Source organism: Halyomorpha halys, unplaced genomic scaffold (assembly GCF_000696795.3).
Source record: "Halyomorpha halys isolate HHAL.00 unplaced genomic scaffold, Hhal_1.1 Scaffold949.1, whole genome shotgun sequence".
Taxonomy (NCBI): Eukaryota; Metazoa; Arthropoda; class Insecta; order Hemiptera; family Pentatomidae; genus Halyomorpha; species Halyomorpha halys.
Genome location: NW_027109590.1, coordinates 63,603 through 76,805, shown reverse-complemented (window position 1 = coordinate 76,805; position 13,203 = coordinate 63,603). Strand labels below are relative to the sequence as shown.

General features: G+C 30.7%; 1 protein-coding gene across 2 annotated transcripts in view; it reads left to right on the top strand.

Moving 5' to 3' along the window:
• atk (artichoke) overlaps window positions 1-10,183 on the top strand; it is a 51,785-nt gene extending 41,602 nt beyond the window's left edge. For both annotated transcript variants that reach the window (XM_014431205.2, XM_014431206.3), the window contains exons 5-10: window positions 6-339; window positions 1,837-2,425; window positions 3,120-3,273; window positions 6,146-6,322; window positions 7,680-8,603; window positions 9,500-10,183. In XM_014431205.2, the coding sequence (XP_014286691.1) occupies window positions 6-339; window positions 1,837-2,425; window positions 3,120-3,273; window positions 6,146-6,322; window positions 7,680-8,603; window positions 9,500-9,915 (2,594 nt within the window). In that variant the 3' untranslated portion in view covers window positions 9,916-10,183. The remainder of the gene's footprint in view (window positions 1-5; window positions 340-1,836; window positions 2,426-3,119; window positions 3,274-6,145; window positions 6,323-7,679; window positions 8,604-9,499) is intronic.
• The last annotated feature ends 3,020 nt before the right edge of the window (window positions 10,184-13,203 follow it).

The window sequence follows — 13,203 nt, the reverse complement described above, 5'->3', positions numbered from 1 at the left end:
TGTAGGAAACAAGTTAGGACACATACCTTCGGAAGCGCTCATATCAATGCCTTTACTACGCAAACTGCTGCTGGCTGAAAACGGCCTGTTACAAATTGACGAGCGCTCTTTGGATGGCTTGGGCAGGCTAGAGGAGCTGGATTTCCATGATAACAGGATTAATGATATACATTTTAATGCATTCAGAGATTTGAGAAGACTCCAGGAGCTAGATATGAGTGGAAACAGGCTAGCCACCATAAAACCATCTCTGTTTCGTGAAAATGGCCAGTTAAAATCAATTAATTTGAATAGAAATGAAATCGGTTCTGTACCTGATCTAACATTTGAAAGTTGCAAGTAAGTTATAACTCATATTTTCTTTGTTGGTCAGTTTTTCATATAATTATTTCTTTAATTAGGGAACGTCTTTTATTTAATTTGATAAACAGATTTTTTGGAAACTGTCCTTAAGGAGGGCCATGTTATTTTCGCCAATAACGGAAGTGAGAGATTAGAAATTTTATATTTAAGGGATTCAATTTGTTAAATGATTTCCCTAATTTTGAGATTTAAAAGCGATTTTTTAAAAATTAGTAAAGAATGACAATATTTGGAACGTAGGAAAGAGGGGATCGAAAATTGGTTAAACGAATTATCTATGGATTTTGGAAAAACTGAATGAGATCTGCATTTCAGAAGGAAAATACGTTGTCGGGTTTTTTCTGTGGCATTTGTATTTTTACACCCGCAGCCATAGCTATGGCCGTGATAGCTGAGCATGTTGGAACAGCGCCTTGGGATTCTTGAGTCAGAATGCAGAGGCGAATCCAGGAGTAGAATTTTCTAGGGAGGGAAAGAGGAAGAGGGAACTTCAAGCATATGAGGATGCTCATAGAACTCATAGAACAGTTATCCCATAAATTTTTTTGTATTTGTTAATTTTTGTATAAATACAATTGCAAGAATAGGTATATTCTTGATGAGTATGATTCTAGGTATGTGATTGTGTTATCCTGGGCTGGGAATTCTTCTCCTTCCTGGAAGGTGAAAACACTGGGTGGGTTCCTATCTGATGTTGCTAGAGCTATGGACTATATGCTGTTACAACATCAAGAGTGAAACCATTGATAGATAAAAACAAATATGGGAGTGAATTCCATCTGAAATTATATTCACCATTAAGAAAGGAAAGATATGATGTTTGAGACACTTAAAAACGCTGATGGAGACTACAATCCCAAAACTAATGAATGGAGAGCCCTTCTGGGGAAGTCAGAAAGAGATGATTGTACTTTCATTAAAAATAAAATAGAAAGGCTGTTATATAAGAAAGATATTGAAGTTCGTCTGTTAACCCTTGTAGTTGGGTGGAAAATAAAACCAGAAAGAAGACTGTAGAGTAGACTAGAATCATTCATTCAAGAATCATAGCGTCATCATGGCATTAAGATGTTTGACATTGAGGTTTTCCTATTATCTAATTGAATGTCTGGCTAGCAAGAAAAATAGTTACAAGCTGGATATTCTGAGTCTAAAGATTATGTAGGTATGAACCATTGAAAACATTTGAGCACCTTAAAATAAAATATAGTTGAAGAAGCAATGATTTTTAATTTTTTTTTTTTAATTTTTTACTAATATTGATAAAGAAACCTTCTTTTAACTAGGAAAATGTTATATAAAAAATGAATTCAATTAAATAATTCAGTAATATATAATAAATAATATTTATTATAATATTTATTAGCTGTCGATAATTGTTGATATCCATACTTGTATATATTTAGCTACAACTGTATATCAAGTTATATATGTCAAATTAATTTTTTAAGTTGTAATGGTTTTTGCTTTCAGATTACTTGAAGAAGTATCATTATCGAATAATGCTCTTTCATCTTTTCCTGATCCTCTCACAAAGCTTGGAGAATTGAAATTTCTGGATCTGAGCTATAACAGAATCAAACAGATCCTAGGGCCATTATATAATCTTAAATCTCTCTCCTATTTGAACCTGTCTGGAAATAAAATTGAAACTTTATTGGAAGGGACTTTTGTTAACATGGGAAACCTAACAGTTTTAGATTTGGACAACAATCAAATTCAGTTTATTTCACCCCATGTGATTAGATCAATGGCATCTCTGGTCACCCTAAAGCTTTCCAGAAACAAACTTGGGACTATACCAAGTGCGGCCTTCTCAGACCTACCTGCTTTGACAGATATAGAACTGCAACAAAACCAGATTTCACATTTGGCTAGTGATGCTTTTACTGGTGTACCCAACCTTCTGGTAATGAACCTGAGTCACAACCACTTGGCTAGTTTGGACAAGATTGGGCTTCATGGAATAAAGTCAATGGAAATACTCGATATTAGCCACAATAGGCTTTCCAAGCTTAGTAACCCTGGAATACCAAATTTAAATTCACTTATCCAATTGAAGGTAGTTATATTTCTGATTCTAACTTTAATTTATGAAATTACCTCATTGATCTTTTCTTTTTTAATTTAATTTAAATATTGTTTTTAAAAAATAAAAAAGAAATTGAGCAAAACAAAATAGCTAACATGGACCAATGATATCAATCCCCTTAATACATTTCACAAAATGAGAGAAGATATTATTTATTTTTTCTATAAGGTAAAGAAATGGTTATTTTTCAATTAAAATTTTATTTTTCCCTACTGTTTGCCATAGTTTTCCTGCTGCTCAGAGTTCCTAAATTAACTACTTAGTTTAAGAAACCTATCAGAACAAAATAATTAATAATTACACTCATTTCATAAACATGAAGAAGTTTGTGGGTTTTTTTTTTTCATTCATATCTTAAGTATTTATTATTTATTAGGTATAAATATTTATTATATTTAAAAAAATTACTTTCTAATTTTGCTTTACTTATTTCACTATTAAAAATCTACTTTCTAAATTTGTTTTTGCTGATACCACTCTTTAATCATAACTTTACATAATATATTCCTTTATTTTATATTTTTAAACTTTTTTTCTAGATATGTTATGTTTCATGCTGTATGTTTTAGGGTTTTTTATTGTATAAAAATACAATTACAAGTAATGATTCGAAAATTACTTATAAAAAAATCAGTACTTCTAATGCTGGAATTGACATTTTCAGATGGATGGTAATAATATATGTGCTATTCAAGGGTCTCCTTTTGAAAAAATGACTCATCTCAGAGTTCTTAGCCTAAGGAAAAACCGGTTGGTCTCAATTTCAGAAACTGCTCTGCAGCCATTAAGGAGTACTATCTACCAAATTGATATTGAAGGTAATGTTGTACTTTGTTTTATTAGTTGAAATAGTATCTATATTTATTAATTAGTAATTCAGGAATTACGTTTTTACATGCAGTTCTTCAAATGTATTTCATATTCAGTTTTCACTTGCAGATTTGTTTAATTTTCCTTAAATTAAAAGTTAATAACTTTGAAGGAGATGAAGTAATTTAAGTCAATTTCTGTGAACAAAAACCTATTGTTTTATCATGCCTGAAAATGTTATTTAAAAAAAAAAATTTACTAGAAGCTGTAAAGATACTAAAGTGATGGTAGATCAGGAAATTTCTCTTTAGTCGAATATAGTCTTTGCAGGCTTACAGATCAGCCATATGTTCAATTTTGAATAGTTTCTCTTTAATTATGAAAATTATTTTCTTCAGTGTATGACTTTAACTAATAAATATATGATAAAAAGATATAGGGCAGAAATCATAGAAATGTTGGATTTTCCAAAAATTCAAGATACAATATTTAATTTAAAACTAATTTATAATAAGTGTTAAGCTGTCTTTATTTTATTGGTGGTGAAGTTTCAAAAAATATTTTTCATTTTCCCTTTAGATTTTCAACAGTAAGGCATTTTTCAATACTTAACGTACGTTGTAAACTTGGTGTTTTTTTTTTTGCTGGTTGGCTCTACAGACTTTGCTGCAGATCTTTGGCTGCCTGAACCACCTTTCTCCATGCCTCCCTATCTTCAACCTTTCTTGGGCTACTTCTTTCCAGTTACTCTTTCGCATCTTTGTTGATTCTGTCTATCCATCTGGTTTTTGGCCTCCCACGTCAATTGTATGATAGTAAACTTGGTATTATCATGATGAAACTGATAGGTATAGGTGTAAGGGTTATTCATGGGATTTTGGGTTTGGCCAGAAGGATGAAAATGAGGTAGCCTCTATTCTGAACATTGGGAACTTTGTGGGTAAAACTATGCATTACTGCTTGTATTTTTCTATTGATGAAGTACCAAATTTTCAAAATTTAGAACATCCATTTTTCCATGATTACTGTTTTTGTGTACTAAAAGGCCAAAAGGAATAAAATCTAATTTTTCTACAGTGTGCACCATAATCATATGATTTTCTTTGAAAAGATCTTGAATTGTCCCTATTTTTACTGATGATTGTCAGTAAATACATGAACTGCATGTTGAATGAAGACATATTTCTTCCAAATAGGCTACATTCCTATCTTAAGCATGGCATTCCTCAATTTTTATAAACAAGCAGTTTATCACAACACATTCCTAGAATTTTCAGTGAGAAATGATGGATTAATTTGCGATTTTTTCATATCACTTTTTTCCCCTTTAGCTTGGATCATAGAAAATGCTTACTACTCTTTGCAATCTTATATTTTTCAAATTCCTCACTTACCATTTTTTGTTGTTAGAGCCTGCTTTTGTACGATGTAAAACATATGTATTTTCATTACATCTTTGGCAAAAGAATCAAAGTCAGTTTATTCCTCCTTTGTGTGTGAAACATTCCAGTTCAAATTTCCTTTCCTTTCTCTACCAATCAGTTTGATCAATGTAGTAGAAAAGCCAGTTGTCTGTGATGCAATACTAATGATGTTTTCTGATTTGTATTTAAACTACTTCTAAAAACAAAAATAAAAAGTTTTTTGAGATATAGTAGGCATTAAACACACTATTCACTAGACCTAGGTGATTCTTCCATAATGCTACACTATATTGTACTAAAAGCTCAACACTAACTAATACTAAAAATATATTATACAAAGTTTCTATGTATTTGTATAATACATGGTATTATACAATGTACATACTACATTGTATGTAGTATCTATGACTATCATGACTTGATTAAAGCTCAATATAGTTACAACCCTTTTAGGGCTTAATCTTCTTCCATCAGCTTTTTCCTTCCAAATCCGGCTGACAACTTGACAACTTTAATATATCTGGTGTGTAATCTTAAAGGCCATCTTAATCATGTTCTGCTTGTTATTGTTCTTGTACATTTCTGGATGACCCAGTGGTTGCATTGAAAACCATATGTTTTGTCCTTGAAGAGCCTTCTGCTTATAATTTTCTCTTACTATACTTCTTTATTACGGCAATGAACACTAATTGGTGCTAATTTTCTGTATAGGGGAAGCATCAAATAGAAGAAATGGATGTCAATTTTAGTTAATATTGATCTATTCGACTCTTAAGTTGAATTAGTGCTAGCAAAAGCTGCAAAGGTGTGCTCCACATTCCAGGCAACACATAACTGGCTTCTAGTCCACAACACCTTTCCCTTCTAAGAAATAAAACAACAATTAATACACCGCAATAAATTTTAAAATTCTTATCATAAACAACAAGTTAAAGATTACTAGCACAGAATACATAGTGCAGCACAGTCATAACAGGTTTGTAGTCTTAATTCCTTTGAAGAGTTGATAGGATCATCAATGAACAATATTTCTTCCAATCAATGGTTCACTTATTCTGAAAATTTCTACTAAGCAGCAAAGTGAATCTATAATTTGTATTGTTTTCCCTTGTTAAGAAGTACACTGTGGGAAAGGTATTATGACAAGTCATTCCAAGCTAAGATGCAGAAGGATCTTGTTGGACAACACCCAAGGTTCTCAATCCCAGCATTGTGTTTGAGTTCACCAATAGGTTGGGTCCAAGTTATTTTAAATATGTTTACAAACCATATTGGTTTACAGTATTTGATGTAATAAAAGTAGAATATCCTTATCTAGTGTTTTTTTACATGAACGCCTTACATATGTACAAACAAAGATATAGTGAACGTACCTACCTTCATACATCATTCTCTTGAGGACATAAAAGTTCATTACTTACTGATTTAGCATTTTTTCTAATAATATGATTTGTAGGAAACCCTTTGCGGTGCTCCTGTACCTTTCTGTGGCAGAAGACATTTAACCAAGAAATATACCAACCACCAATTTGTTATGATGGTACTCCACTATTCGAAGGGCACAAAATGATAAATGAAGACTGCTCACAATCTAAATATAGTGATTTGCAGAAAAATTGTGAAAATTCTATTGGTAACAATTATTATTTTTATATTTTAAATTAAACAATTACATTGTTTATAGAATAGTTTAATAATGCTAGAAGTGGAATTTTGGAAATTTTCATGATAAAGATAGGTTTTTTAGTTTTGTCTGTACATCAAACACATTTTCAGTTAACAATTTACCATATTACTTTATTATTTGCAACAGTTCATATATGCTACCTTGGAAAACCTTCTGTGCTTTAATACTCAATTTTGATTTTTTCTTTTTGTCATCAATAAATAATATTCTTAGGGTTTTACATGTTCTGGTTCAACAAATGTATGATTTCCCACTTGGAAATAACCTGTTTCTAATTTTTACAAAAATATTACATTTTCCTTAGGTCTAATGTTGCTGTAAGGATTTGTTGGAGTTTATTGAGATTGAATTTCATTAGATTCTACTCAGCATTATTTTTACCATTATATAGAGCATACAGAGCCAATATATTTGTAAATGATCTTTTTATTTTTTATTTTATAGCTTTTGTATATCTTTCTCAATGCATTTTTTATTCATTTTTAGCTTCATGAAAATTATGTTATTTAATCTTGGTATTTGTCATATTTCATTGTGATTAATATACACTATGAGTTCTTACTTATTTTTTTTTTAACATTTTTAGAACTCATGAATGTCAAATGTTTGTATCAATTAAATACAGAATAACAGCAACAATTTCTAAAACATTTAATGTGGCTCCTAAGTACCTCACCTGGTATTTAGTAATTTTTTTTTCACATATTACTGGGAGGGTTAATCTTCAGGTAAACTTAATTATTTTAAAAATATTGAAAATCTTACAGAATCCTCCAAAATCATTTACCATAAAACCTCTTAACACATAGATTGTTAGAGAAAAGATTCAATAGTAGGTTTGTAGCAAGGAGCTAGTGTAAAAGTACTCGAGATATTCTGGAGTATTTTAACTGCCATAATTGTCCAGATTTTCCAAAGTTCAGAGTTTTAATTATAGTCCTTGGCGATTTTTTTCATGGTGGTTATCATGTTCTTAGCTTTTGTAAGAACAATAATTACTACAGTTGGAGCAAATTAATCTTGATTCATGTTTGTCTTCATTTACCACATCCTTGTAAAAATTTAGTGTTATTTATTTATGTTTGAATATAAATTGTTGTAAAGCCACTAATATTTCTTTTAAGTTTTAAGAAAAAATAATAATACCCAATAAATGAAATTTGAATTATCTACTTCAGGATGTAAGCAAATATGCTTTTTATGTTTTGTTTTTAAATTCTGATTGATATTCTAATTATTCTGTAATATTTTGCTTATTATTAAACAGAAAAGTTAATACAATTTCTTGGTTTCCCCTTTTCAGGCCAAATTCAGCAACTTTCATCAACTACAAACAATTGGAAAGGAAATAATGAGAAACCAACTCCTGAAGAATCAGAATATTTTTATGAGTATGTTGATTATGATGAAAATGTTTCCCTTCCGATCAACTTAACAAAATATACCATCCAGACAACATCTGCGACTAATGTAGTAATAAGTACTGCAGGAACTACAGCTATACCTCCTGCTGTAATGTCCCACTTCATACCTGGTGACACACCTACACTATATGCTCGGCCAGGCAGTGATCAGCTAAAGAAAAAAAAACCAACTAAACCACCATCAACAACATTTACATTTTTTGGGATGCCACTTCCTTCATTGAATATCCAAAACTTGTGGGGTTCCAGTAGAAACAGAGATGGGCAAAGTCGGTTTCCTGGGGCCAGGGGTAGTATTGAGCCTTTAGATAAACCACCTAAACAAGAAGAAGGATTTAAACCTATACTGTATAACACTGGTGGTTTCAGACCAATATTTAATCCATACTCTAACTTATCAACTTCTAATTCTATCAAAACAATCCCAAGTGTTTCAAGCATTGCAACTAACAAACAAGTTACAACTGCGTCTTCTAGTTCAACTCTTGGACCAACATCTGATCCTCAGTTTCATGAAACTTATAACAAACTTGTCAAAGTTATCCCTCCAAAGACAGAAATAAAAAACAGCAATGAAGTGAGTATCCTGGAACTTGAAGAACATGATGAGACCAGGGATGAAAGTCATAAGTTTAGTTTTGATAACTATAGTTTACAATCAATATATGATTTCAATACTGGGCTAGAAGGCACTACTGAGGAACAATATTCAAGTTCAGCACCAACACCATTCCAGTTTCCCCTTACAACTACAACTAAAGCTACTGTTCAATCTGATGCTGTTCAAGAATCCACTGTAGGAGGTAAGTGTAATTTTGTTATTTAGGATTAACTTAATATGTGAATATAATATTTGTTTCTACAGAGGTCACAATTTAACATTAACAGTTCAAGTGAATCAGCCGTACACAAGGATTTATACTAAAAAAACAACTGAAATGTTTAATAGAGTGGTTTCTAATCCATAGATATCTGTGGACCACTATAACAGGAAGTAAACCATGTACAGACCACCTCCAACCCGACTAGAGGCTAAAGGGGGATCCCCTCAGGAAAATTAATAATGAGTTTGCTTAAAAGTGTGTTTGAGATGCCTTTACAGTGTCTCAAAGAACATTTACATGTTAAAACCTTTCAAGAAACACTCAAACATCAGGTAAATAATAAAGTAGTTCTAATCAATAATTAATCTCAAAATGAGTGTTTCTGGATCCTCCGACAGTCTGTCAGGTTTTACAACCAAGAAAATATAAACTAAGACTAACAAACTTTCTAAAAAAAATACTTGATATTTCCTGCTTTGTAGAAGTAAACTTCTTAAAGTATATATTGCCCCCTCTGGTTTGAAAGATATATCCAAGCTGATCCCAGAGATATTCTTTTTCAGTTGAAATAACATGCTCCCTATAAATTGGGCTGAAGACTTGATTCATGTATATTTATCATATAAATATATTTAGATTTCTAATGGAAAGTACTTTCCATTATAAAAACTGACCCTTCAAATCTATCCATTTTTTTTTTCTCTCTTCAAAGGAATTAGAGCTGCAAAGAATTTTATTGGACGAGATAAATTTATTTTGATGATTTTTAGCATTCTTTTAGCTTTTGATTCATGTGTTATATTTTTTAAATGAAATATTGAATAAAATGTCTGAAATTAAACTAGTACAACAATTGGTGTTACCTGTTCCTATAGGCAGCAACTATGTTGAAGCTCCAGGAGGAAAAGAAACAAATACAGTCACAGGGAACAGTCCTTCACCTCTGTCAGCATTTCTTGCTCCAGGTGGGCAACTTCCTCCTTACAGGAGTCCTGGACGACCTACCATTACGAAAGTGACTGTGCCTCCTTCACCGATTGCAGAAGAAATTCAAGCACCAGTACCAAGGCAGGCTAAAAGTACTATAGAAGAAACTCTGCCAAAGCCTAAATCTAACCACATTGATAAATCAATATCATGGTATTACCAGAACTATAATAAAACCAACTTACAGCCTTACATAGGCCCAGGCATTGCTTTCCCGTCTAATTGGGCTGATTCAAAATATTCAAATTTAAATACTTATCTACTATTATTTTTATTGCTAGTTATGGCCATAAAACAAATTTAACACAGACAATATTATTAGCCTACATTAAAAACTTGTAATGATGTCAGTCATAGCTATAAATTGCAATGAATGACTTTGTCACTGTTATGATTTTCATATTTAAAAAAAAAAAACTATGAAACGTCCCTGTAATGGAGAGATCTTGAGATCATGATGTATTTGATCTGTGAATGTTACCTAATGCTGGTCACCTGGTCCAATGACTAGGTTAAATATTTGTATATTACTATTGATATTTGTAAATAAGTTAGATTTTTATAAAGCTGTATTCTATAATACATATAATATAGTTCTACAATATAACTATGGTTTCCTAATTGCATATCGCTATTCCTAATTCCTGTCTAAAAATACCCTACAATATATTTTGTAGATATTTCTGGAAGTATATGAAATTAATTTTCAATTTAATTTGTGTTTGTTTATTGGATCTAACATTCTAACAATAATGAACTCTAATTTGAATAGAAAAGATCAGAGGTAGATAGAGGGAGGAGGAATGCATTGGGTTCCATTCCATAGAAATATTTCATAAATGACTTATTCTTTATAACAGAAGAATTTATAGTTTTAAGGGACTCCCGTTCCATACCTCCCAACCCTTTGGTAGTCCCCCTCCTAACAATCAGGAGCCCAACCGTATTGTATCACCCAAAGCCCAGCCACAATATATCACCCAGAGCTCTCTACAATACAGTATCCTCCAGACTGCCATCTAGATCCACTAATAGGAAGGTTCAAAAATTTTTTTAACAAAACTTAAAATTTTTTGTAACCTATTACTCTCCTCCTTTTTTTTTTTTTTTTTTTTAGGAACGCAAAAGGTGTCCCTCTGTTCATGTTCGTTTCCCCTAATCTATACAATTTTGATTCAATAACAACTCAATCATAAGAGTCATTTGGTCTATCCTTTGACCTATTGATAATTGTCTAACTTTCTCCAGCTCATCTAATTCTGGAGCTCATATTAACACATATATAAATTAATTTAAGATGGCTGGCTGCTATTTAAGTTATGAATATCAAATTCACTATGATTAATATTTTAAATCCCTATTTGCAATGGGAGACAGTTCACTGTTATGCAGTAGAAGGAAATTTTAGTCAATAAGAGGAGAAAGTGTGCTCGGCAATATTTAAGAGATATTCTGTTATATAATGTCCCTAGAGTACTTCATCTATAAACTTCTGTGGCCAGCATAAACTTCTGTTGGCATTGATCAAAATGTATCTAGAGCTTAAACCACTGGTAAAAACTTGAAATTTCACTTAAATTAACTAACACAAACTATTAAGGTGAATTTGTTTATTTATTTTTTGTAATTAGTTTGGGGGTGTATTATAAAAAAGTTGTGTTGAAGAAGTAAAGGGTTTATTTTTTCTATAATACTTTATTACATCAGACAGTGCTGAATAAACTAAATGTCACTAATGAAAACAAGCAACTATATTATTAATTTATATTAAATGAAACTGAAGGATACTAGGCTAGAGCAATACATAAAATCACTTAAAGGAGAGCCGCAATATGCTCAAAAGAGAATCTTTTGTTTAAACATAGTGGTATAGAGAAGAGAGAGTTTAAAATAATGGCTAAAACATTATTTGTGATTTCTTCTTATAATTAAAAAAATAAAAATAAAAATGGACTATTTTTATTTGCTTGGATTATACTAGTATTTGCTTTCAAAATTGTTTACTACCCTGAGCTAGAAAAAATGATAACAAAGTAAAAACCTCTTCAAGCCCTGAAGAAAAAACACTCAATGGTTAATTATATAATAAATATAATGATTAGTCAACTTCACTTTGGTTTTCAAATCACTTAAAATTATTTATATGTTTTTGAAGGTACTTGAACCAGGGTCAAAATGTGTAGGGACAAAAACAACTCAACAACATTAAATTATATAAACAACTTGAAAAATAAAATAGTAATCCAATCTAGTGAAAATTTAATATTGATGAATGATGAGGAAAAAAAATTATCTTTATTATAAGCTATCATGATTTTAGGATTTAATTTTTTTTGCAAAGGTTCCCTTGAGATCATGTTTATGTACAATATCATTCTCAACTTCCATCATAATATTCCATTGATATTTGCAGTTTTTGACATCCTCTTATAACCATCTATAACATTGCTTAGTTATTTAGTTACAACAAACTAGCAAATAATCTTCATCTCAATATTTCATTTTAGTTATTGAAGTATTTTTAAATTTCAAATAGGTTTTTGATAGAAAATGTCCATACTCCTGTTTTGCAATTTTATTTTTCATATGTTATATTTTGACTACTCTGCAGGACATATTTTATTAGTGTACATCACTATATATTGATGTTATTTGGACAAAATTGACCAATTTCAATTAATAATCCTCACTAACAATTTGGATCATCTTCCTTATTGATGTTTTTATCCAAACAATTTTTTACAAAACATTGAACACCTGAGTTTTGGGGTTTATCAGGAATTAGACTTGTACTTTTCCTTTATGCATATGTGTCCTTAGTTTTTCAAAACTGAACTCCCAATTCATGATATTAGCTACAAGAATTTTGCTATAAAATAATAAATTATAATTTAAAAACAATTATTGGGTGTAGTTCACGTGATTACTTCAGTGTAACAAAGAAAGTAGTTACTACTCTCAATAATTGTCTGTGAACTGATCATCCTGCACTCCTCCTCGACATATATATAAATTGCATAGCTGTGTGTTTCTCATTACTAATAATTTACATAAAAGTAATGTTCGCTGAAAAAAAAAATGGTAATACTGATGTAAAATCATGTAAACAGATGTCAAAATAATGCCAGCAATAATGAACAATTCTTCAAATAAAATATGTGGAGCAATTATTCCTCTTCAAAAACCACCCTTCACTTTTTAAAATACCTCAAATGGTCCCTTAGAAAATGCACTAAATTGACAGCACAGCAGTAGAGATAGAAGAGCTTCTTATTAATTAATATTTATAAATCGTAAATAATTATTTCCTTTGACTTAGGAAATAAATTTAACTTCTTACATATTAAACAGGTACATACCTAACTTATCATTAAAATAACCAAGTTTTCCCCACACTATTAATATTAATCAACTTTTTCTTCTATTATTAAAAATATTAGCTTTTAATTGCTCAATTTCCTATGTCTGTGTTCTGTTCATGGTAACAGTTAATATTTTTCTTTTTATTTACAAGACATATAATACATCACTTCAATGTATATATTGTAATATGCTCTTTTTTAGTAAATAGTATATTTTGATGTATAAATGG